The 25,405-nt window shown below is 39.8% G+C and overlaps 1 protein-coding gene and 1 non-coding gene across 2 annotated transcripts in view; one reads left to right on the forward strand and one right to left on the reverse strand.

Annotated features, from left to right (window-relative positions):
* Positions 1-25,405, reverse strand: part of FMN1 (formin 1) — a 385,063-nt gene that overhangs the window by 114,940 nt on the left and 244,718 nt on the right. Inside the window, 4 exon segments of the mRNA XM_050799309.1 lie at positions 5,870-5,990; positions 16,596-16,655; positions 17,741-17,887; positions 19,678-19,807. Coding sequence (XP_050655266.1) covers positions 5,870-5,990; positions 16,596-16,655; positions 17,741-17,887; positions 19,678-19,807 — 458 coding nt within the window.
* On the forward strand, positions 12,984-13,088 carry LOC126960466 (small nucleolar RNA U13). Its single transcript, XR_007728009.1, has one exon. It is a non-coding gene; the product is annotated as a small nucleolar RNA U13 (small nucleolar RNA).

Genomic DNA, 25,405 nt, shown 5'->3' on the forward strand with positions numbered 1-25,405 from the left:
TCAAATTTCAGCCTTGCCAGTAGTAGCAAAGTAACTTCCACTTCCTTACTGTAACAATGCAGGTAATAACACTTACTTCGAAGGAGTTTTAAGAAACAGAAATGATGTAAGCGAACCTGCTGGTATTAAGTGCTAATTCAATGGTAAGTGTTGTCATCGGTGATGGTGGAAATGAACACGCGCCACACCCTTAACCGTATTTATAGACCCTTTTTCCACTGTCTACACTGGCAGGGAGGAGAATTTTATTGCTGGCATTGTTTAGGATTGCCAGTGCACGGTGATAATAAAAAATGAACCGACTTCTAGTTGACTTTATAATTGCTTTTAGATTCTCTACAGACATGCCAGATAAAAAACAGTACACCAAGTTAAATTTGAATTTGAGATAAGAAAAAATTTTTTAGTGTAAGTGTGTACCATGCAATATTTGAGATACACTTATATTTTTAAAAAAATCCTGAAAGAAAAGTACTGGGCCTCCTGAATTTTATTTAATAAATTTGACAACCCTAAGAGTAAGGAAGAACCATCTTGCTTCCTAAGATAATATCAACAGGAAACACTTTCTTAAATCCTCTTTGGGGCCCAGTAGTACTGACTGACTCAGGCAAAGACCACACTTTGGTCAGAGTGGACAGACACATTGGTTCCTGACGGAACAACAGCCAGCATGGCTGTAAGAAGCCAGAACCAAAGAGGATGGTGACGAGGCAAACTTGCATTAAAAGCTGGCTGAAGAGCAGGAGGAACCCTTTTCCCTCCCACACCACCACAAACTTGAATATCTACTAGATTAGCAACACCAGTTCTTAGCATTCCTCCTTCCTACTCATAGTCAACCCTTGATCAACTGCAGTAACAGGAAGAGAGAAGGACATCACACATAACCCCAAATCAACATGAAAACAAAACTGATTAAGGGTAAGGTCAGGCCCAGTGGTGGCTCATGCCTGTAATCCTGGCACTATGGGAAGCCAAGGCAGGAGGATGGCTTGAGCCCAGGAAATTTGAGACTAGCCTAGGCAACACAGTGAGACCCTGTCTCTACAAAAACTTTAATTCACAAAATTAGCTGGGTGTGGTGGCATACATCTGTAGTCCCAGCTACTCAGGAGGCTGAGGTAGGAGGATTGCTGGAGCTCAGAATATTGAGGTTGCAGTGAGCCATGATTGTGCTGTTACACTCAAGCCTGGGCAATAGAGCAAGAACCTATCTCAAAAACTAAAGAATCAAAAATCAAAAAGAATGAGATCAAGTGGTAGGTAAATCACACGTGGCCTTGTTTCTGCTAAGTCAGCCCTGCCCTCCCCTATGTTACTAGGGATCCTGACTCCTGCAGGCAGGACCCAGTAATGATCATTTTACCAACAACTGTGTTGCTAGTACAATTAATATCCTTTCTTCTTAAAGTACCTTTCACATAACTTATGTTCTGTAAAATATTACTAAGTATACAATGAAAGGGAAAAGAAAGCAAGCCAATGTTTCATGCTTTAAGTTAGGAAATGCTGTTTTAAACAGCATTAAACTTTTTTTTTTAACTACAGAACTTCCCAGGGGCTTTAATAAGCTCATGTACTTTGAATCCCTAGGATATGATTTTCGTACAGAGCATGTCCAGGTTTATTTGATCATAGACTCTTTCAGAGAGCAACAGTTGCAGTTCACATTTCATGTAATATTTTTGGGTGCTACTATTTGAGGAATCCTACATCTACAGTTTCAGCAGCGCTGCGCATGCGCACATGTGTATGTGTGTGTGTGTTTGTGTATGTGTGTATGTGTGTGTGTGTTTGTGTATGTGTGTGTGTGTGTGTCTCTGGTATTAACTGGTGCGATTAGAAAGAAGAATCCACTCCTTGGTGTATTAGTTTCTGATAGCTACTATAATAAATTAGCACAAACTTAAGAGGCTTAAAACAACACAAATATATCACCTTATAGTTCTATATGTTGGAAGTCTGACATGGGACTCATAGGCTAAACTCAAGGTGTTGACAGGGCTGTACTCCCTTCTAGAGGCTCTAGGGAGAATCTGTTCCTTGCCTTTTCCACTTCCAGAGGCTTCCCACATTCCTTGGCTCGTGGCCCACTTCCTCCATCTTCAAAGCCAGCGACATTACATCTCTCTGATCATTCTTATGTCGTTATGTCTCCCTCTGATCACAGCCAGGGAAAGTCTTCAGCGTTTAGAGATTGACTTTAAAGATTCATGTGATTAGATTAGGCCCACTTGGACGGTCCAGGATAATCTCACCATGTCAACATCAGCAAAGTCCCTTTTTGCCATGTAAGGCAATATATTCACAGATTCCAGGGATTAGGGTTTGGACATCTTTGGGGGGCATTATTCTGCCTACCACATATGGGTGGGTAAGAATACCCTGAGAGTTCCAGCCAGCAAGCAAGAACAAAGAGGAAGAATGAAAGTAACTATTGCCATTGTTTGTGTTCTCCCAATTATTTCTTACAACTTCACAGTATCAGGGACATGGAAATTACTGTCTTGTTAAGGGATGTATAGCAATAAACAAAATATGGAACATGTTCCCAAGAACTTGGTTCTCTCTTTACAATGTAGAGAAGCAAGCACAAGTGCTCTGCGAATCAGATACTCCACAAACACAGGCAGCTGGCTTCTCAGCAACACTGGCTGCACTTCCCAGTAAAAGGTACATGCCCTTCATCAGCTTTATTGAAGCTGCCCTCACTAAGAAACTGTGCTGACATTATTTCCTATGATGCAGGTCCTATAACTGTCCTGTTTTACAGGTGAGAAAGGGAATACTTTCTATGATTATGCTACTTGACAAGGTGTTACTTTCACTGAACCAGTAAAATGTACACATCTGAACCCAAAGCTTGATCTTAGTCCTATGTAATGTGCCTATTTGTATGTCTATTTGACAATCCATCTACCTGGACTTCTTCCCCCTTCCAATTCCAACCCAAAGCAAGTTCCTTCCTGTGACTCTATCGGATCTGACAGTCTACATATGTGGTTTTGGGAGTGTCTGCACACGTCTGCATGCTTGTGTATATGTGTTCAGTAACTCTAATTTTTTTCTTCGTGAGGCTTCACATTTTGAAGGCCAAACTGATTGTCAATCAGATACGGTGACTTCTGGGTCAGAGGCGGGATACGTACTCAACACACGCCTTAGAGTCATGTCTATTTCAAAACGTGGCTAGATCATCACCTCTGAAACACTGGCAAATTACTTGAGCACCACAAACTTCAGCTTTCTTATCTTGTGAGAAGTCAAAAATAATATCTGCCTCACAAAGTCACTGTAGAATTAAAAGAGGTGATAGAGATAAAGCACTTGATAGATAATAATCACACAATAACTTATAGTTGATACTATGATCAATTCCATGCTCTAAAAACGCTATTCAAAGTTCTTGCCTCTCTGAAAGATGCTTAATGACAACTTCTACTTAAATCAGTGACACTAGTATGACCGATACCCATGGGTTAATTCACATTAGGTTAAGGTGTGTTAGTACTTTTTTTTTTTTAAAAGGCTCTGCCTGCCTGGAGAACTAGGGCCTGATACTTCTTGAAATTCGCTAATCACATCTGGTTTAGCTTTAGACATTTTCTGGGATTTTGCCAGCAGCTACGACACTTTAATGGCTACAATAAACCTCAAAGCCTCATCAAATCTTTGCTGTATGTGTGAAAATTATGTCCTCTTCAATTAAACATTCAATCTCAGCTCACACCAAGGCCTTATGGAAAAGGAGGTGAAACCTGAATGGAAACGTAAGATGAAACGGACCGCCACGATTCTGGCCATCTTGCCAGATGGTATTTAGAAGAAAAAGAAATTCATTAGAGAACTTACGGTGTGTATTTTCTTTAAATATTTACTGGGTACCTTTCATGTGTTGAAAACACTGGCATCTCTAAAGATTAGCAGGGCATTTTTGTTTAAATATTCCATGTGTGTGAGGTGGGGGGAGTCACTTCCTCGTTTGCCCTTGTGGTACTTCATGTATTTAGGTGAAGCCCCATACAAAGAAGAAAAGTAACAGACAACGTTCAGTTTTCTTTCCTAAGGCCGCTCTACCCACTTCAAAAGCTCTTGTATTTTCTTAAAATCGGCTGAGGAAAGTGTCAGTTGAGTACTGAGGGTTCCAGAATGACAATTCAGAGCCTCCCTAGACAAAAGAAGGTATACCAAAGTGAGGCACTATGGGGGAACCCTTGCGTCTCCACTCGCCTCCCAATTCACTCCTCTTATCCTCTTGCTATTTATCATCAAATGTACAGGGATGTCAAAGGGAGACAGCCCCTGGAAGGAGAAGGGAAAAGATCAAACAGGGATCAAGTTTCGGCTCAAAGACTACAGGAGAGGTCAGGCCAAGGGTTTTACAAGGGGCCAAGAGACAAGAGGGAATGGGCATTTAGAAACGGCCACGGAGCAAACAAGCTCCTCTGCCACTGCTAACTCTTGCTGCCACGCTGAGGACTAGCCTGGGCCCTAGTTCTACCACTGGAGAGGGACAGACAAAAACGCTAGGCGGTAGCTTACTATATGCTTTATTACAATAGTAATCAAGCTCCTCAGCTTCAACAAGGATACAACTGCCAGTTCTTCAGGAGAGAGAAAATAATGACCACAAGTTCACATATCACATTTCTAAAGGAAGCATCCATTTGGTTGAATTCATTCAACCACATCAATGGGAGAAAAAAAAACCCCACATGCTCCTTTAAAAATAATATACAAGATAAAAATATTCACTTGTAACCATTATCCTTTCCATGTAAGTTTTATGCCCAACGTAAAAATAAATGGCTCTCTTTGCCACCAGGAGTACATCTTTCCCACTTGACTTCCATTTCCAAGCTGTTCTCGGCCTCAGACTTCGCTTTCTGAGTACTCTTTCACAATAAACATTTTAAAAATGTTTACTTTATGTCTTGGTGTTAAAATATTCCTGGTTGAAGCCCTTCATTTCCTCAAGCTCTGCTTCTGGCACTCTGGGCTCCATTTCCACATTAACACGCTCCCTAAATCCTCCGCAGAGCTCTTCAACTGGAGTTATACAAGCTCCAAGGCAAGTATTTATATTCTTGGACAAGGAGATGGCTCCACAGTGAAAACACAAGACTCTAGAAATGCCAAAGGAAAATTCCTGCCCAAGTGAGACATATTTTCACCTTTTAAAAAAGCCAAAAAGGGGCTTTCAGCATTTTCTTTTGAATAATTAAAAATGCAAATTAAACTAAAATGGAATGTTTACTGTGGGCCTTACCATCATTATTAGACTCATATATAAACCAAACATACAGGAACATGTATGTGTGTATGTGTGTAACATGTGTGTGATATATATACTTAAAGCAGCAGAGTAAACTAGCTAATGTGTGAGTTCCAGAAACGAGAAACTAGAAAATGTGTGAGTTCTAATTGGATAGACTTGATTAGACTTGATCAGAGTGCAATAAATCTGTCTCTTACTGGCTGTGTGAACATAACTTCTCTAAGCCTCATTTCTCTCATCCGTAAAATGGGGCTGGTGTAGTTCCAGCTTATTAAGATTGTTATATGAGACAACAGGAAGCATCCAGTTTATCATTAATAATGTTAGAACTACTAAATGTTAGAAAACGTAGATATAACAAGATATGGATATAAGAAACAAATGATCAACACTAATGAAAAAGAAGAATTTGAAAATACGGTGCCTCTACACACTGTGTAGACTCAGAAAGTTTCGTGAAAGCTGTGGTGTACCATCACTGAACTCTGCACCAATCCCACTCTATGAGCCAGACCTAAATAATCCTCTTCAAACATTTTTAAAAAGTAGTCTTAGCTGTTATCATAATAACAGAACAGTTCCTATTACCTTCTAGTTGCCTCTTCAGTTTTCTCAAATCTTTTATGAGGTCTTCAAACTTGACTTGGGAGGCCAGAAAGAAATCCTGTGGTTCCGGCAGGGGGAAGACACTCTTTTCTGTTCCAGCTTCCTAAGAGATATGGTGAACAAAAGTACATTATACTTCCCAATTGTCACTTTCAGTTGAAATTCCAAAGCATCAGTGAGGGGGGAAAAAAAATAGCTTCTTTATTAGATGTCTGAATAAGAATCATAGCAATGCTCCTCTGCTATTCCTAAATTTGGACTTGTGACTTTGAAGTTCTTTCTTGTCTTTCACAGTATCTTTTTGGACTTATCGGCAATGAGGCTGGCTATGGCACGGGCCAGGTTCTATTTTGCCTCATGAATCAAAGAGAAAATTGTCAGGTCTGTCCTGATCTTGGACACTCTACTCCCATGAAAAATGGAACAGGGGAACACATGAAAGTACTTACATTTGAAGTCCCCGTTTGATTTACACATGCTAGCAATTAGACAAGTCATCTTTGGGCTATGCCAATGGGTGTGAATCAGAAGGTGCTGGATAAGAAGGCACTGCAATGGAAGATACAATCACCCTCCCACCACCTTTCCTCACCTTCCTCTGTGACTTAAAGCTCTTCTGTGTGTATTATGCATGATCAAATTCTTTGTATATGGGTGTATATACACATATACACCATTTTTTGGGGGGGGGGGGTTTGAGATAGGGCCTTGCTTTGTCACCCAGGCTTGAGTGCACTGACACAATCATGGTTCACTGCAGCCTTGACCTCCCAGGCCCAAGCGATCCTTCTAGTTCAGCCTATTAGCTGGGACCACCGGTACGTGCCAACATATCTAGCTAATTTTTAATTTTTAATTTTTTGTAGAGACAGGGTCTCACCATGTTGCCCAAGGTGGTCTCTAACTCCTGGGCTCAAGTGATCCTCCAGCCTTGGCTTCCCCAAAACTCTTCATATATTTGAAAAGTTTTTGCAAATGTTGTTTGGCTTATCTTAGGAGACTGAGGGCAGGGTGGGGTATAGTTTTAACAAGCTCCACTGCTATACCTAATAGAGGATTCTCAGCTGAGAAACGTCTTGAAGGACAAAAGCTTCAGGCACAATGAAACATAAGCTGAACCTCAAATATCTTTTCCAGACTAGCTAGCTTTCTCCCTGAGTTGTTTAACGTAAGTTTTGTATCTTGCATGTCTTAGGCAGTCTTCAATTATGCCTCTCTCCCACAGGCTACTTTGCCAGTTTTCCTTCACATTCCATCTTCCCTACTGCCATTAGGACTAATTCCAAACTCTAAAACTGCTTTACAAGGCACTTTATGATCTGGCCTCTGTCTACATCTCTGGCCTCATTTCTACCTTCTCCCTATCTCCAACTCCCTCTAGACCTTCATGAAATAGACCACGATCTCTGGCTTCTAGGCCTTTTGCTATAAAACGGTCCCTTTCTGACCCTTCCCTAGTGCCTCCTTACACTTCCTTGTTCATACTCATCTTGTAAGTCTTAAAACAAACGTCCTTCCTTAAAGATTTCCCCTAACCCCCAGCAGGTGGGTGTTTCTCCCCTGTTCCCCAAAGGCTTATGATGCTTATATTATCACAGCATTTATCACCATTAATTTTTTTTACCATAAGTTATTGGGGTACAGGGAGTATTTGGTTGCATAAGTTCTTTAGTGGTGATTTGTGAGATTTTGGTTCACCCATCACCCAAGCAATATACACTGCACCCTCTTTGTAGTATTTTATCCCTCATCCCCCTCCCACTCTTATCCCCAAGTTCCCACAGTCCATTGTACCATTCCTATGCCTTTGCATCCTCAGAGCTTAGCTCCCACATATCAGTGAGAACATACGATGTTTGGTTTTCCCTTCCTGAGTTACTTCACTTAGAATAATATTCTCCAATCTCATCCGGGTCGCCGAAAATGCTGTTAATTCATTCCTTTTTGTGGCTGAGTAGTATTCCATTGTATATATATATCACAGCTTCTTTACCCATTCTTTGATTGATGGACATTTGGATTGGTTCCATGATTTTGCAATTGTGAACTGCGCTGCTATAAACGTGCGTGTCCAAGTATCTTTTTCATGTAATGACCTATTTTCCTCCGGGTAGATACCCAGTAGTGGGATTGCTGGATCAAATGGTAGTTCTACTTTCAGTTCTTTAAGGAATCTCCACACTGTTTTCCATACTGACTGTACAAGTTTACATTCCCACCAGCAGTGTAGAAGTGTTCCCTGATCACTGCATCCATGCCAACATCTGTTTTTTGATTATGGCCATTCTTGCAGGAATAAGGTGGTATCACATTGTGGTTTTGATTTGCATTTCCCTGATCATTAGTGATGTTGAGCATTTTTTCATATGTTTGCTGGCCATTTGTATATCTTCTTTTGAGAACTGTCTATTCATGTACTTAGCCCACTTATTGATCAGATTGTTTTTTTCTTACTGATTTGAGTTCATTGTAGATTCTGGATATTAGTCCTTTGTCAGATGTATACATTGTGAAGATTTTCTTCCACTCTGTGGGTTGTCTGTTTATTCTTCTGACTGTTCCTTCTGAGGTGCAAAAGCTCTTCAGTTTAAGTCCCAACGACTTATCTTTGTTTTTATTGCATTTGCTTTTGGGTTCTTGGTCATGAAACCCTTGCCTAAGCCAATATCAAGAAGGGTTTTTCCACTGTTATCTTCTAGAATTTTTAGTTTCAAGTCTTAGATTTAAGTCCTTAATCCATCTTGAGTTGATTTTTGTATGAGGTGAGAGATGAGGATCCGGTTTTGTTCTCCTACATGTGGCTAGTCAATTATCCCAGCACCATTTGTTGAAAAGGGTGTCCTTCTCCCACTTTTACGTTTTTGTTCGCTTTGTCGAAGATCAGTTGGCTGTATTTGGGTTTATTTCTGGGTTCTCTATTCCGTTCCACATAGAATTCCATCCCTATTCTATTCTATGTGCCTATTTTTATACCAGTACCACACTGTTTTGGTGACTATGGCCTTACAGTATGGTTGACATCAGGTAGTGTGATGCCTCCAAATTTCTTCTTTTTGCTTAGCCTTGCTCTGGCTATGTGGGCTCTTTTTTGGTTCCATATGAATTTTAGAATTGTTTTTTCTTTTTTTTGAGATGGAGTCTTGCTCTGTTGCCCAGGCTGGAGTGCAGTGGCACGATCTCGGCTCATTGCAAGCTCCGCCTCCCGGGTTCACACCATTCTCCTGCCTCAGCCTCCCAAGTAGCTGGGACCACAGGCGCCCGCCACCACACCCGGCTAATTTTTTTTTTTTTTTTAATTTTTAGTAGAGACGGGGTTTCACCATGTTAGCCAGGATGGTCTCGATCTCCTGACCTCGAGATCCGCCCACCTCGGCCTCCCAAAGTGCTGGGATTACAGGCGTGAGCCACTGTGCCCGGCCTAGAGTTGTTTTTTCTAATTCTGTTAAGAATGATGGTGGTGTTTTGATGAGGATTGCACTAAATTTGTAGATTGCTTTTGGCAGTATGGTCATTTTCACAATATTGATTCTACCCATCAATGAGCATGGGATGTGTTTCCATTTGTTAGCGTTGTCTATGATTTCTTTCAGCAATATTTTGTAGTTTTCCTTGTGGAGGTCTTTTGACTCCTTAGGTATATTACTGTGTGTGTGTGTGTATATATATATATTTACAGCTATTGTAAAAGGGGTTGAATTCTTGATTTGATTCTCTGCTTGGTCACTGTTGGTGTATAGAAGAGCTACTGATTTGTGTACATTAATCTTGTATCCGGAAACTTTGCTGAATTCTTTTATCAGTTCTAGGAGCTTTCTGGAGGAGTCTTTAGGGTTTTCAAGGTAAACAATCATATCGTCAGCCAACAGTGACAGTGTGACCTCCTCTTTACTGATCTGGATATCCTTTATTTCTTTCTCTTGTTTAATTGCTCTGGTTAGGACTTCCAGTACTATGTTGAAGAGGAGTGATGTGAGTGGGCATCCTTGTCTTGTTACAGTTCTCAGAGGGAATGCTTTCAACTTTTCCCCATTCAATACTATGTTGGCTGGGGGCTTGTCATAGATGGCTTTTATTACATTAAGATACGTCCCCTGTATGCAGATTTTGCTGAGAGTTTTAATCATAAAGCGATGCTGGATTTTGTTGAATGCTTTTTCTGCATCTATTGATATGATCATGTGATTTTTGTTCTTAATTCTGTTTATGTGGTGTGTCACATTTATTGACTTGCATATGTTAAACCATCCCTGCATTCCTGGTATGAAACCCACTTGATCATGGTGGATTATCTTTTTGATATATTGTTGGATTCGGTTAGCTAGCATTTTGTTAAGGATTTTACCATCTATGTTCAACAAGGGTATCAGTCTGTAGTTTTCGTTTTTGGTTATGTCCTTTCCTGATTTTGGTATCAGGGTGACACTGGCTTCATAAAATGAATTAGGGAGCGTTCCCTCTTTCTCTATCTTGTGGAATAGGGTCAAAAGGATTGGTACCAATTCTTCTTTGAATGTCTGGTAGAATTCTGCTGTGAATCCACCTGGTCCTGGACCTTTTTTTGTTGGTAATTTTAAAATTATCATTTAATTCTTGCTGCTTGTTATTGGTCTGTTCACGGTATCTAATTCTTCCTGATTTAAGATAGGAGGATTGCATTTTTCCAGGAATTTATCCATCTCTTCTAGGTATTCTAGTTTATGTATCACCATTAATTTTTAAATTGCCATGTTATCTTGTACATCTTCCCCACTAGACTCTAAACACCTCAGAGGCAGAAACTGTGTCTTGTTCTTGGTATAGTAAACAACATCTGGCATATCAATAAGCTTTATTTTTGGTTGACGGGCACTACTACAGAGGGTCTATAAAACATGGTTCTGAGATGTATGTACCTTTAGCAGGAGACATCTAATTTATCACTATGTTTTCTTGTGGTTTCAGGAATCCTCTTGACCCTTCCTCCTTAAGGCCACTAGCTTCATTAGGGATGCTAGGATATGGTAGTTTTCTTCATTTTATTAGACACAATATACTTTTTTCCTCCCATCTTCATATAGTTATTTTACTACTTTAAAACAGAAGCAGTACTCTCATCTGAGTGCCAACATGGAACAACATCTAAGAGCCTCACTACGAAGCTCCATGCTAATCTACACTAGAAGAACTCAGACATAGTATTTCTTTCTATTTTTCAAAACTTTATCAGATTCAGTCTTGGTTTTGATTGTGTGTGTGTGTGTTTGTGTGTGCACGCACGCTAGAAAAAGAGGAACGTATGTTGCTAAACGTATCAGGCTGGTAGCAGCTCTTATGAACGCTGCTTAATTAGAGTTCAAACGGCATGACTCTACATGGGTTTCTTTAAATTTCATAGACCAAGACTTGGACCAAAAACCAGGCATGAGAAGAAGGAAGTGGGGAGCAGGAGTCACCTTTCTGTAGCTAATTGCTCATCACCACTAACCACAGAAATCATCACTTAGGCTCCTAGAGGAAAGAGCTAGTTTCATAAATCACACAATTCTACACTCTTGTTGAGTGAAATGCATTTTGCACAGTAAATGCCAGAAGAGCACCACACTAATGTGGGCTTATTTTTTCTAGACTGGGCCATCCCATGTTTGAAACTGTTCTCATTGTAAGATTTTCCTCTGTGAAGTTGATTCCACTGGGTTCAGCTCTTTTCAACCACAACTATACTCCACAGGCAAATTTCAGCCTTCCCACACGATGCATCTGACTTGGCTGAGGTAGGCACTACCATGCCAACCTAGGGTTAGAAATGTCACCCTCAAAGATTCTTCAGGATAACTCTTCTGCCACACTAGTACCTGCTGTCAAAACCTAGGGTACGTGCTTATGTGCCTGCTGCAGCTTCTTAATTTCCTGAAGCTAAATACACCTTCCTCACTCCACCAGAAAACAGCTCTCATCTCCTCATATCTAGTTCTCTTCAGATGCCACTTGAATTCCACCTTTGTGAATATTAACATTACATCCAGTTCAGCAAGTTTTATCAGACACCTGTATTACAAACAATAAAAAAGAGACAACGGCCAGGCATGGTGGCTCACACCTGTAATCTCAGCACTTTGGGAGGCTAAGGTAGGTGGATCACTTGGGGTCAGGAGTTCGAGACCAGCCTGGCCAACACAGTGAAACCCCGTTTCTAAACAATACAAAAAAACTAGCTGGGCGTGGTGGTGCACGCCTGTAGTCCCAGCTACTCGGGAGGCTGAGGCACGAGAATTGCTTGAACCTGAGTGGCGGAGGTTGCAGTGAGCCGACTGCATCACTGCACTGCAGCCTGGGCAACAGAGCATGACTCCATCTCAAACCAAAAAAAAAAAAAAAAAAAAAAAGAGAGAGAGAGAGACAACAATGAATTCTGAACCTCAAGAACCAATGTCAAGATAATAGGTAATTCCTCATAAACACATACAAGGCAGAATAAGAGGCATCTTGAGAGAGATTCAAATAAAGTAATTCCAGGCTTCAAAGGTGAGGGCTTCAAAGCCTTCCTTCAAAGATCAGGATGTTAGCAACGACCTCATAGAAAGGTCATGTAAGATCACACTAAGTTATTTTTCACTGCATCTTTTTTCCCTTTTACAAAAGGGATACATGTTCATTATGTTTAGTAATGGAAAGACAGAAGACAGTAAAGAAAAAAAAACCCCTTACAATCCTAACATCCAGAAAGAAACATTTTAATGTATTTTTTTCAGGTTTTTCTGTGTGATTGTGTGTATTTATATTTATCTATTACATATTGGGTATTATACTGGATGTTATGTTGAAACACATGCTTGTAAATTAAAAACAGATCAAAAATATTTTCTAATACCACTACATTCTCTCCTATACACTCTCCACGGGAGTATATTATTCCAGTGTGTGACTCTAGAACAATTTATTTGACCTTGGTCTCTATCATTGTACACCTACTAAAATTTTTCCAATATTTTGCTATTATAAGCAATTATAAGTAAATAGTCATTAAATCCTTAGTTGTTTTCTTAGGGTAGAAATTTCTTAAAAGGTTACACATATTTCTAGGACTTTTGATACAGAAAGGTGGAAAACCTTGCTTTGGATCCTTTTGTAGTTCATGAGTGTGATAGACTGGGTGTTCGTATGCATGTGTGAGATGTGCCACCATCGAACCTCGTTATGATATGGACACATTACCTGTCTGACATGAAGAAAAAAGAAAAGGAAAAAATGAAAAAAATGGGGGAAAAAGGAAATCAAAAAGAGAAAAACAAACAAACAAACAAAAAAACCCCACAACCTTGCTTGCCCATAAAGCATATATGTATAAATTAGGAAAATGTGTTCCCTGTAGATGGGAACAGCTTTCTGGGCAAACAGCTCGACAAGCACATGGCATCTTTATGTGAATTTGTTTTAAGTGTGCCCTTTATAGGATATATAATTTGGTGAATCAAGGGCAGGCTAGATATGAGTCCCATTTGACTTAGAGATCTTAAACACAGAATAACCTGATTTACCATATATGACAGTCCTGAGAAAGGTTTGATCAATTTACAGTGCTAATTCTATATATCTAGTTGGCAATTTATGTCTTCTATATGTATTTTGTAAATTGCCTATGATATATTTTGCCATTCTTTTAAAATAAGGAAGAAAGTTTTTTTTCTTGTTAATTCTCAAGAGTTCATTGTCTATTATGTTGTAAACATTTTCCCAGTATGTTATTTTGATTTTGGTTTTAAGTCATTTTTGAGATAGTATTTTAAAATTGTAATTAGGAATTAAAGTTTTTTAGTTTTATGCATTGAAAGTTATTCTCACCTTTTATGGTTTCTGCCTTAGACTGAACACTTTGAAAGGATTTTGCTACTTCAAAATCAGTATTTACCTACACTTTTGTCACGTCTTACTGATTTTATTTTTCGTTTATTTCTACACTTAACTCTTTTGTTCTTTAAAAATTTGCTCTGGTCTCTGGTATGAGGTCTAGGAGATAACTGAATTTCTTTTTCTTCCCAATTACTTGAAATTTCTCTTTTATCACATATTTATTTAGATCCATTTCTGAGATTTCTTTTTCATGTTCTTCAAGATTTTTGATGTTATTCTACCATTCTACACTTTTAATTATTATAGCTCTATACTATATTAGAATATGTAAATGAATGATTCTGTCTTCATTTTTAAATCCTGGTCAAATTTTTATCTAATTATTTTTATATATAATATTTAAAATTATTTTGTCAACTTCTAAGGTTGATTAGAATTTTGACTGGTACCATGAGGACATAGTGCCACTGCTTGTTGTGGTAAAAAATAAACAAAAAACCCCCATATAACATGGTATCTATTCTCTTAAATTTTTAAGTGTACAGTATTGTTAGCCATAAGCACATTGTTGTACAAATCTCTAGAACTTTTTCATCTTACATGACTGACACTTCATATCCTCAATTCTCCATTCCCCCATCATTCATTCTACTTTCTGTTCCTTTTGGTTTGACTACTATAGATACTCATGTAAGTAGAATCAGGCAGTATGTGCCCTTCTGTGACTGGATTATATTCACTTAGCATGTCTTCAAGGCTGACCCATATTGCAGCATATGACAGAACTTATTTCTTCTTTATGGTTGAATAATATTCCCTAGTACATATACGCATTTTCTTTACCTATTCATCTATTGACAGACATTTAGATTGTTTCCAAATCTTAGCTATTGTGAACAATGTTTCAATGAATATGAGAGGGCAAATGTCTCTTTGAGATCCTGGTTTCAATTATTTTGGACAAATACCCAGAAATGAGATTGTCTGATCATATGGTAGTTCTATTTTTAATTTTTTGAGGAAATTCCCTACTGTTTTCCATAGCAGCTCCACCATTTTATATTCCCACCAATGGTACTAACTGGTCCCATTTTTTCTACATCCTTGTCAACATTTGCTATTTTCCGTGTGGTAGGGTTTTGGTTTTGGTTTTGATTAACAGCCATCCTAAAAGGCATAATGGGATATCTCACTGTGGTTTTGATTTGCATGTCCCTGAACGATTAGTGATGTTGGCACCTGTTGGCTATTTGTTTGTCTTATTTGGAGAAATGTCTATTCAAGCCCATTACCCAATTTTTAAAAATTGGGTTTTTCTTTTCTTCACTCTATGTTTTTAAATTTTATGACTTTCAGTAAAATTACATAAATTTATTCACAAAGGTTTGGTACTTTTCTGGTTAAGTCTGTAACACATATATTGGTAATGCTACTGGGAAATTTTTCTCAAAAAATCTTTAAATGTATTATTTCCAGAAAGGAGTAATGAGAAAAAAGGGAAGTTTTATAAAAAGGCTAGAGACAAAGATACTCTCAGTTAGGGAGAACATCAGAAGTAAAAAACACATTAGTAAGAAAGCACAGGGTGTGTGTGGAAAACATCAGGTCCTGAGTTGGATCACAGAATACGTGTAGAGGGAAAGTAAAAAAAGCAAGGTTGTAAAACATTGGAATTAAATTGGTAGAGTCTTAATTCACTTGAAAATGGGGAGCCACTTCTGTTTTGAGTAGAAAAGCAGTATGATCAGAGCTGTGTAAAGAGGGTGTGGGATGGCCTAGAGTGGTAGAACCTAGAGATAGAGCTGAGCTGGAAAGCAACTGAAATTCTCCAGGTGAGTGATCTTAAAACCTGGGTAAGCTGAGGTCTGCAGGAAAACAAAACAAAACAAAACAAAACAAGGAAGGACATCAGAAACAAACTCAGTGGAAGGACAGAGAGGAGCCAGAGAAGGACAAGGTTTCATGCCTGAATGACCAAAAACTATCAAAAACTACGATATTCTTAACAGAAATCAGGGAAAAGTTTGGGGAGGTGGAAATGATCAGCCTGGCTATAGGTATAGTGAAAATAGTTAGATAAGCCCACCAGGAGGGTAGAAGACAGTATTATGGAGTTCATCAGTGCCTCACTTGTCTTCTGGATGAAACTGTAGGCCTATTGAAAGGCCCTGGGATCTTTACTATTCTTCCCTCGATGCCTAGGAACAATTCTGCTTACATGGATGGTTAGGCAGGAGTCCTGACAGCATTTACTTTGAGACTTTTACCATTCATATTGATCGCTGTATTTCTTAACGTCTTACAACAGTACCTCTTTCTTCTCAAAATTACAACTTCTTGTTCTCCATTTAACAAAAAAGAATAAAATAGAAAATTCTGCTCAGATGGACTCACACAGAAATGTTTGTTTCTAATTGCAAAAGGCCTCTAAGCAGAAAAGAAGGATTTTTCCAATTCTACATCTTCAGCCTGTTCATAGATTCGTTACTGATAAAATATTGGATATTACTGAGTCTTAACTTTCCTATTTTGCTCTGTATCATCCAAATACAGTTTCAACTAGAACCAATTACTGAGTGGATCTAGATTCCACAGAGAACCTCACAATCTGGCCATAAAGCACTGAGACAACTAGGGGTCTCTCTGAAGCTGTGTTATACAGTCGATTGAGACTCCGTAGATTTACACCACTGAATAACGCTTCTCTCCATAAATCAACTAAACTCTCTTGGTTTCAGTGTGCTCATCTGTAAAACAAGCTGGAGAGCTCTCATATTCTATGTTGGGCTTGCAATTCATCCATCCATCTATCCATCATCCAACGTATGAATACCAACAATGAGTAAGAGTTGAAAGTTTTCCACGTAATGCCATTTCTTACCTGATCATAGTAACGCAGGTAATACTTAACAACGTAGTCCACCAGATTAATCCCGTTATCCTAGGTTTAAAAGAGAAAGGTACATGAAAATCATTCCCATGAAACTGTCATGTTACATGGTTGAGAGATGAAAATCTCAGGTTGAGAAACTTCTGATTTGTGAAAACTGGCTTTCTCTTCGATGCTGGCAGGTTTTCCTTCCTCTGCTTTATCCCATCCATTTATTATGCCGGCTACATAAAGAAATGACACTATCCTGTTTGGAGAACAACGAACAGACGATCCCTCAAACTTCTGAAATAATGGCTAAAACAAACAAAAAACATTGTCTCCTTGTATTTTCTGGCATAAAGCCAAGACAGGCGGGGGCAGGGAGTGCTGAAGGGAACCAGGGCCTAGAACAGAAAAGCACCCCTCCCTTCCCATCTTTCAAAAAACGTGTGTTCTTAATGGTGTGAAAAACCATGCAGGCCAGCTTAAGTGGAGCGCCACGCCACTTTACGACCCCGGGAGGCCTCGGGGAGGGGGGGAGCAGGCCCTCCCACAAGGCAGCCTTTGTGTCCTGTTCACTGGGGTCTAATTCTAATTTGCCTGTGTGTTTCCCCTCCCTGCACCCCCGCCCCCCATGGGACGCCTAGATATGGGCTGGTTGTTTCTAAAGAGGTAGCTCCGCAGGGATGTGGAGCCAAGGGATAGCCAGGCTCAGAGAGCTCGACAGTAGACCCCAGCCCAATTGTTGTGGCAAAAAATTGGTGATTCACCATGGCTCTGCCATTCAGGAATGAGTATACTACTAGTAGCCTAAACCCCAAACCCAAAGAGCCTCCAGCCTTTGCAGGATCCTGGTACTATATACTATCTGTTTTGTTCTCTCACTGAGTAGCAGCTGAATACCTAGTTGTGTATGTCAGAGCACACGAAGATGGGAATTGGGTCACTGCAAATAAGGTCTAATGTGAAAAAAAACCTCTTCATTCAAAAGTGAAAAGAAACAAACAAAAAAAAAACGCACGCTCTAATATAAATGATTGATGTTAAGGGGAGGAGAGAGATAAACGGAACAATCTGGAATACGTTTTTTAAAATTAAAGGTAAAGAAAGAAAATAATGGCAGATCATGGAAACTTATTACGAAAAATAGATACCCGACTTTTGACATCCTTGAGTTTGGGCAGAATTTCTAAGCTATATCCATCGGCTTGTCCCCGAGTCCTATTTCCTCCGTTCATATAATTTCCAAAAGCCAGAATGAGAGCTAAAATATCCTTCACACTCTTCATGTGCAGCAAGCCCTGTGATGGCAAACACCAATTATTACGGAGCTGAACGCCAAATGTACCCATGTTCATTCAGTAACAAATATTTACCGAGTGCTCAGTAGGCTGTCGGGAGGCTTGGTACCAACAGAATTAACAGTTGGTGAAATGAAAAACACACTTTACTAAGCCGTAAGTGTCTTTACAAACACATTAACAGCCATTTTCTACCCACTCAACAAATTAATTATCAACAGTGCACGTTTTAACACATGAGGATTAACTATTGGTTTTATATTTTCATTTCAGCCAGTTTAATTTTTAATACTTATTTTAAAATAGAAGTTGTAAAAAAGGAGTTGGTATATATAGTAAGGCTTAACCTTTGATGACTTCTAGGTAGAAAGGGGTTTACCTTTTGAGGATGTATTTCAGACTATTTATCTATATAACCAATACAGTTAAATGCAGAGCAGATATAGAAGTATGTTCTTCTTTATCCCTGGATATAATTTTCAGAGGTAAACTGCAATAATGCATTTTAAGGCAGTAGGCCATCTTTAATAAATTTATTAAACTTACATTTATTAAGTGCTTGTTATATGTCTATTTAACTTTACAATTTCAAGCTGCTTAGGATTTTCTTTGGCTCCCTGTCTCATTTGTTTGTCCTCTTATTTATTTTTTACTTCAATTACAATTTTCCAATTGAAACTTCTTTTCTTTATAGTCTTAATTCACATTTTATCCCCCTTTATTTCAGGGTAAAAAAAGTGATGGCTGGACACAGTGGCTCACGCCTGTAATCCCAGCACTTTGGGAGGCTGAGGTGGGTGGATTGCCTGAGGTCTAGAGTTCAAGACCAGCCTGGCCAACATGGTAAAACCTCGTCTCTACTAAAAATACAAAAACTAGCTGGGCTTGATGGCAGGCACCTGTAATCCCAGCTACTTGGGAGGCTGAGGCAAGAGAATCGCTTGAGCCCCGGAGGCAGAGGTTGCAATGAGCCGAGATCACGTCACTGCACTCCAGCCTGGGCAAGAAGAGTGAGACTCTGTCTCAAAAAAAAAGAAAAATGCAGCTCCAGGCAGACTTCTTTTTCTGCTCCTGCCTGTCAGGTATTATTAGTGAGTGTATAATTATAGTTTGGTAATATTTATTCTCTACTGAAATATCTCATATCTTAGTGGAAAAAAAAATCATGCCTCCAAATAAGGAACAAAGTACTACAGTGTTTGTGGAGAGGACTAACATGTCCTTAAGAGCATGGGTCAGCTGTGAGAAAAAGCCAGGTGCTAGAAGTTAACCTTATAATGAACACCAGTGTAGTAAAGCCAGCAAATACTTATTTGCCAATGACTCATTGTCAGTCATTTATTTCACTTATCAAGTGTCTAGAATCCTCTTATTAGGTTGACACATTTCAGATGATCAAATGCATGGATCTAAAGTAAAATCTCTTCTGCAATCCAAATTGTAAAACAGGAAACAGACCATGCTATTTAGATTGTTTTTTAGTGGCCAGTATGTACTTTGGAAGATATTCAGAGTTTTTTTAGAAGCAATCTGTAAAAGCGTCATTTTTTTCCCTCCTTCTCCCTCTTCATCCATCTGCATCTCCTTTTCTCTCCCTCTCTCTCATACACACACATGCGTGTGCACACACACACACACACACTTGGGCAAGATAATCATCAAATTTACACTTAGAAAAACATTTAATATGAGTCCAAAAAGGTTTCTATAATGGCACTAAAGTGGTCTCTCCCACTTTCTCCTTTGCTCTTCAGAACAAGGCTATCTTTAAAATTAGACAGTAAACATACCTTAGAAGCTCGCGTGATGATCTCTACCTTTCTGTGCAAGGAGGTGATACCCTCAGAAAAGACAGATCTGAAGATTATGCACTGGGCACGCTCAGCAAAATTAGGAATCTGGGCTAACTCATGTAAAAATCTGTAGAAAAGAAAATATGTCATCTACCTTCACATATAATCACAAAGAAAATAAAAAGACAGCTGAAAAAGATCCACTTTGGGAACATTCCTTATCTAACAATCTGAACTTAACAATTATAAAATGTGGCAGATAGGTAGACTCAAGGAATTCCAAGGGCATGGGTTCCATTGCTGACAACAGGGCTGCTTTTTAAAGGGGTTCTATCATGATGAATAAATGTATGGTACATAAATTTCTTCAGGAACAGAAAGTTAACACAAGTATACTAAACAAGTTATCTATCTCCTGCTGCCCAAACAAGAGACTAAAGCCAAATGGAAAGCCCTAGTCTTTAACATACGAGAAAAATTATACAATAAACTCCCTCATAATACAGCATTCTCTAAAGGTGTATTTATACAGGCTAAGCAAACTGAAAACTTGAGGCAAATGTCTACAGACAAGTGATTTAAAAAAAAATCTCTTACTGAAATGATATTGCTACTATTTTTGCTCAGTGAGTTACATAATGGTCTATAATGATCACATTCTCCAGATATTTGTTTACTTTTTCACATTAACTTACACATACAGACATAGTTTACAACTCAGTATTTAGAACAAAGCAGGCACTCATTAAGTAGACAACCTAAAGTTTCCTTAAAAATATGGCAAAACAGATCTTAAAAGCTAAAGGTGAGTACTGAGCTCCACACAGTAGCTCACTGTCTGAGCAGTTGGGCACTGGTTCCCTTCACAAAACCAAGTTGGAAGAGCTACATATTCTCCAGGCCAACCACTAGAGGAAGGGGTATAAACGAAAATGGGTGGAAACAGTTGGACATGAATTCAGAAAAGGAGAAAATCTACTAACAGCCATTTATTTCCTTTTGGAGTTGAGATGATGATTAACTGATATTTCTGAAACTCTTGGTCAACTCATAATGTCATTACCAAGGAATTTTGCCATCTCTCACCAAAAATGGTTTTACATAGGAACAAAGCTGGAGCCTACTTCTTTTTATACCCAAAGATATTTTCTTCGCTTATATACCCTGTGCCACTTCTACCTTCAGGGAGATACATCAATTGATTTCATATTTATTCCACAACTAGGTCATAATGCACAATCTTTTTTTTAAGATGACATTCAATGAAAGCAAGGAATACCCATAAGAGAAAACACAATCTTGTTTTAAAGTTCAATAACCCATTATCACGAAAATTATATGATGGAGTATAAACATGGAAACTCATAGGAATTCTGCATCAGGACAAGATGAAAAAGTTAAACTCTGTGTAAATTACTTCTTAATGATATAACATTAAACAATTTATTCATTTATCATTACTGAAATCCGGGGCATCATCAGTTTTCACAAATATCTAAGGAGCAAAAAGCTCATAGGACTGACAGCATTTGATCCTGTAGAGTCTGGGGAGGATGTATTTATTCAGATGCTGAGCTATTTTGAAAGAAGAGCCGTGCATTTCTCCCCTGCTAAATGTGACCATGAGACGTCATTCAGGACCCAAGTTCCCAGAGCATGTACACTTCCTATTACAGTGAGCGAAGCAGTTACAGACACCACCTGGGAAAATATACAGATCAATGCCTCAGCTCACCAAAAAGGACTTAGATGGAAACAGAAAATGCTGAATGAATAGTTACCTATAACTAATCTCAAAGGAGGAAGCACAGGACCAATATGAGGACACAAGACCATAGTCTTATTAATGTATGTTGCACAAGAAAGGGTAAGATAGAATTGCAAGGCTCTCTAGGATTAAAGCCTTTCTGGGGTTAGGGCTTGCACTGGAAAAGCTCTTAAAGAATCTTAATGTTCCAATGTCCTCTTTATGCAGAAGGGTCTGCAACTCATACAAAGAGTTGGAGGGTGTAGGAAAGACCATAATTTTACATTACTTTTGGAAAGAACTGAAAATTAATACCAGCGATCAGTCACCAAGAATGTCAGCCTGTCCTTTAGGAATGTATGAGCATTTGCAGTGTGTCAGGGACCATGCTAAGATCTGAGAATAGAGCTTAACTTACAATCCCGTCTTGATAATCTGAGAAGTAAATCAGTGATTACTGTGGAGTGTGAATGAGTGCTCTCGGTGACAGATCCAGAAGAGGAGCTAGGAAAGCAAATGCAGGACACTCAAGTGTCATGTGGGGAACACTGTCAGCCAGGGTCCCCGGAGCCCCGTGATGCTCACGCACAACATGTGAGAAACTGCCGGGAGAGCCAAGACAGGCTGAATGGTATGGGTGGGGGAAGTGAGTAGAGGGCAAATGCTAAAATTGTGTTCTGTATTCTAAAATACGGGGTTTAAACTTCTGAACGAATGAAGGGTTTTAAACCGGAAGGTGACAGTTTCCGCTTTTTGTTGTAGAAAATCTCCATGGCAGCAGCTCAGCTGATTGGATGGCATAGGAAATTTGAGGCTGGGAGACGTTCTAGACCACAGCTGTAGTCTTCCAAGAGGAAAGGTAAGAGGGGCTTGCGGTGTGAATGGAGAGGGGCAAATGGATGAGGAAGCTACCAAGGCGGCAAGACCCAGAGTAATCTAATCCAAAGAGATGTTTTGAAGAGCCCAGGATGACTTTGCAGTTTTGGCTTGGATATTTGATGTAGTGAAAATACAAAATAATAAAGAAGCAAATTTGGAGGAAAAAAACTGGGTTTTACGACCCTTGCCATCCAAAAACAGCCATGCAAGGAGCATCATAGCTCCTCTCTTATTTATCTGCTAAGGTACCAGAGGTATGGGTTACTTTGAAGGCTGTGAAGCAAGCATCTGGTAAATATCTTCTCTTCCCCTGCCCTGCCCCACTACTGTTTTATCCTCTATCCACAAGAGCAAACACAGTAACTCTCTTAAATATTCCCAAGCACAGGATCTTGGACACTGAGCTTTGGTACTTAGGAATGTTTATGGATTGAGTTCCTTTTGGGCTATCTAACATTACATTCTAGGTTCAGTAAGAAAGAAAAGTAAATATTCCCAAAAGAAGCCACGAATGAGGGATGCTTCCCTTCTTTCTCCAATGTAGGCTAATATTTCCAGGAAGGATTGCAACTTCAGCTTCTAATACATGAAAGAAGTTCTGTGTCTCACATTATTTGGGTTACACATCTACAGCAGCAACTCAGCTGACAGGTGGAATGATGCAATGTGGCCCATTGTTTTTAAGGGACTAACATTTGATTTATTATCCCTAAGCTTCTGAATGGTATGACCTAAGGTGCATGTGCACAGAGGTGATACATACAGCATAACTGAATGTTGCAACCTGCATTCTTCGATGGAGGAGTACACTAACACAGCCTACTGTGTGGGGGTCCCAAGGCAGCTGTGGACCTTCATGAAACATCACAATAGGCTGTGTATAATGTTCTTACCCTAGGCCATGAGGAGCGTGTACCAGACCTAATCAAACCCACAGAGCCTCACCTCACAACCATCACCAGGCAGCACAAGAGTCAAGGGCCATCCCTAGCGGGAGTGGTTCTCAGACAGCCTGGTCCCAAGCAGATGGCACCTCTGTGGGGAATGGCTTTCTAAATGTGGCACTGGAGTGTAAGAGAGTTGATGAGGTGAGTGATGAGGCCAGCCTCTCCATGCTCTGATTTATAGGACTGGGCACCACAGGACTCTTAGGAAACTGGAACGTTAAAACTATAAATGATTCATATTTTCCAGTATGTAAAACATGCTTATAGTCGACTCACTTGGAGTTAATGGCAAATAAGTTGCCAGAGAATCAGAGTGGCATAAATCAAACAAATGCTGGTTTGTGCAGGAGGTCGGTAGCAAAGATGAAATGCACCCAGGTCTGAAGGCCCCCATCTATCCGTGCCTCACCCTCCTGCAACTGAGCCCAGGCATGTCACCTCACCAGCATAGCATGACAGTCCTTTTTGCCAGGGTTGCGTGTTCATGAAGCCATTGCAATGACCATTTGTAAACATTAAAATGCTTTTCTATCTAGACCATCAGTAGAGAAAACAAGAGTAAGTTGTGTGTTAATTACCTGCTACCATTATCTAAGTCCCGGCAATGGGAACAATAATTAGGACAGTAGCAGAAACACATGATCCCTCCCTGCCTGTTCATTTCACCGGATAAGCCATTCCCACGGCTTAGAGCAAGGGCTGCTCCGGGGTTAAAGGGCTGGCAAATTGCAGCCCATGAGCCAAAACCAGGCCACCCACTTGTTTCTGTATAGCCCGTGAATTAAGAACAATGTTTACATTTTTAAATTGTTGAAAAAAGAATCGATAGAAGGACAACATTTTATGACATGTAAAAATAATATGAAATTCAAATGTCAGTGTTCATAAGTAAAATTTCATTGGGGTACAGCAATACCCATTTGTTTATATATTGCCTGTGGTTGCTTTGGTACTGCAATGGCTGACTTGAGTATTTGTAACATCCCGTAAGTCACAGAGCCTAAAACACTTACTATCTAGTCCTTTACAGGAAAGGTTTGCCAACTCCAGGCTTAGAGGAGAATATGACTCTGTAACTTGGTATAACCAGCACGACCCAAGTGCCTGAGATGCCGACTGTGCCCCAATACATCCCCATGGCCTTTTCAGTGTTGAAATATCCCATTATTAGTCACTTTACTTTCAGTCATTAGCACCATAAGAGGGATTCATTTGTTATATTAGGAATATGATTGGAAATAGACCATAGGAACAGTTGAGGGTAGGGATTGGTAAGGAAGGTGTCTCAAGTCAGTGGACCAAGACAGCACTTGACTTGATTCACAGCATTCCTAGGCTTTAGAAACCTACTTTGAGGGGGGGTCTTGGACCATCCTCCATGTGAGAGCAAGTCATCCAAGGTTCCCAGAACCATCATGTGGGTTTGTCATTAACTGGGTAAACCCAGAATTCTCTTCCCGATTCCCATCCCCAGTCATTCAGAAATGTTTTCCTGACTCTTAAGTACCCAGGCATCCACGGGGACTGAGGTATTCTAGAGCAGCTGTGCCCAACCCTTTTAGCACAGGGGCCAGTTTCGAGGAAGACAATTTTTCCACAGGCCAGGGGTTGGGGCTGGAGGGTGGGATGGTTTCGAGATGATTCAAGCACATTACATTTATTGTGCACTTTATTTCCATTATTATTACATTGTAATATATAATGAAATAATTATACAACTGAGCATAATCTAGAATGAGTGGGAACCCTGAGCGTGTCTTCCTGCAACTAGATGGTCCCATCTCGGGGTGATGGAAGTCAGTGACAGATCATCATTGGATTCTCATAAGGAGCTTGTGTGCAACTGCATGCGCAGTTCACAATAGGGTCTGTGCTCCTATGAGAATCTGATGCTGCTGCTGATCTGACAGGAGGCGAGGCTCAGGCCGTAATGCCAGTTTGTCTATCACTCACCTCCTGCCGTGTGGCCTGGTTTCTAACAGGCCACGGGCCGGTACCAGTCTGTGGCCCAAGGGTTCGGGACCCCTGTTTCTAGAGGACCCAGGGGATAAGGCATGGAACTCCAGTGCAAGCCAGAGAACCTTGGAAGCTTCTAGGGCTGACCTGTAACCCTGATCTGATCACTCCATTTCTGCTTCTTTTTCTACACTTG

This window comes from Macaca thibetana, chromosome 7 (assembly GCF_024542745.1).
Source record: "Macaca thibetana thibetana isolate TM-01 chromosome 7, ASM2454274v1, whole genome shotgun sequence".
In the NCBI taxonomy this organism is placed as follows: domain Eukaryota; kingdom Metazoa; phylum Chordata; class Mammalia; order Primates; family Cercopithecidae; genus Macaca; species Macaca thibetana.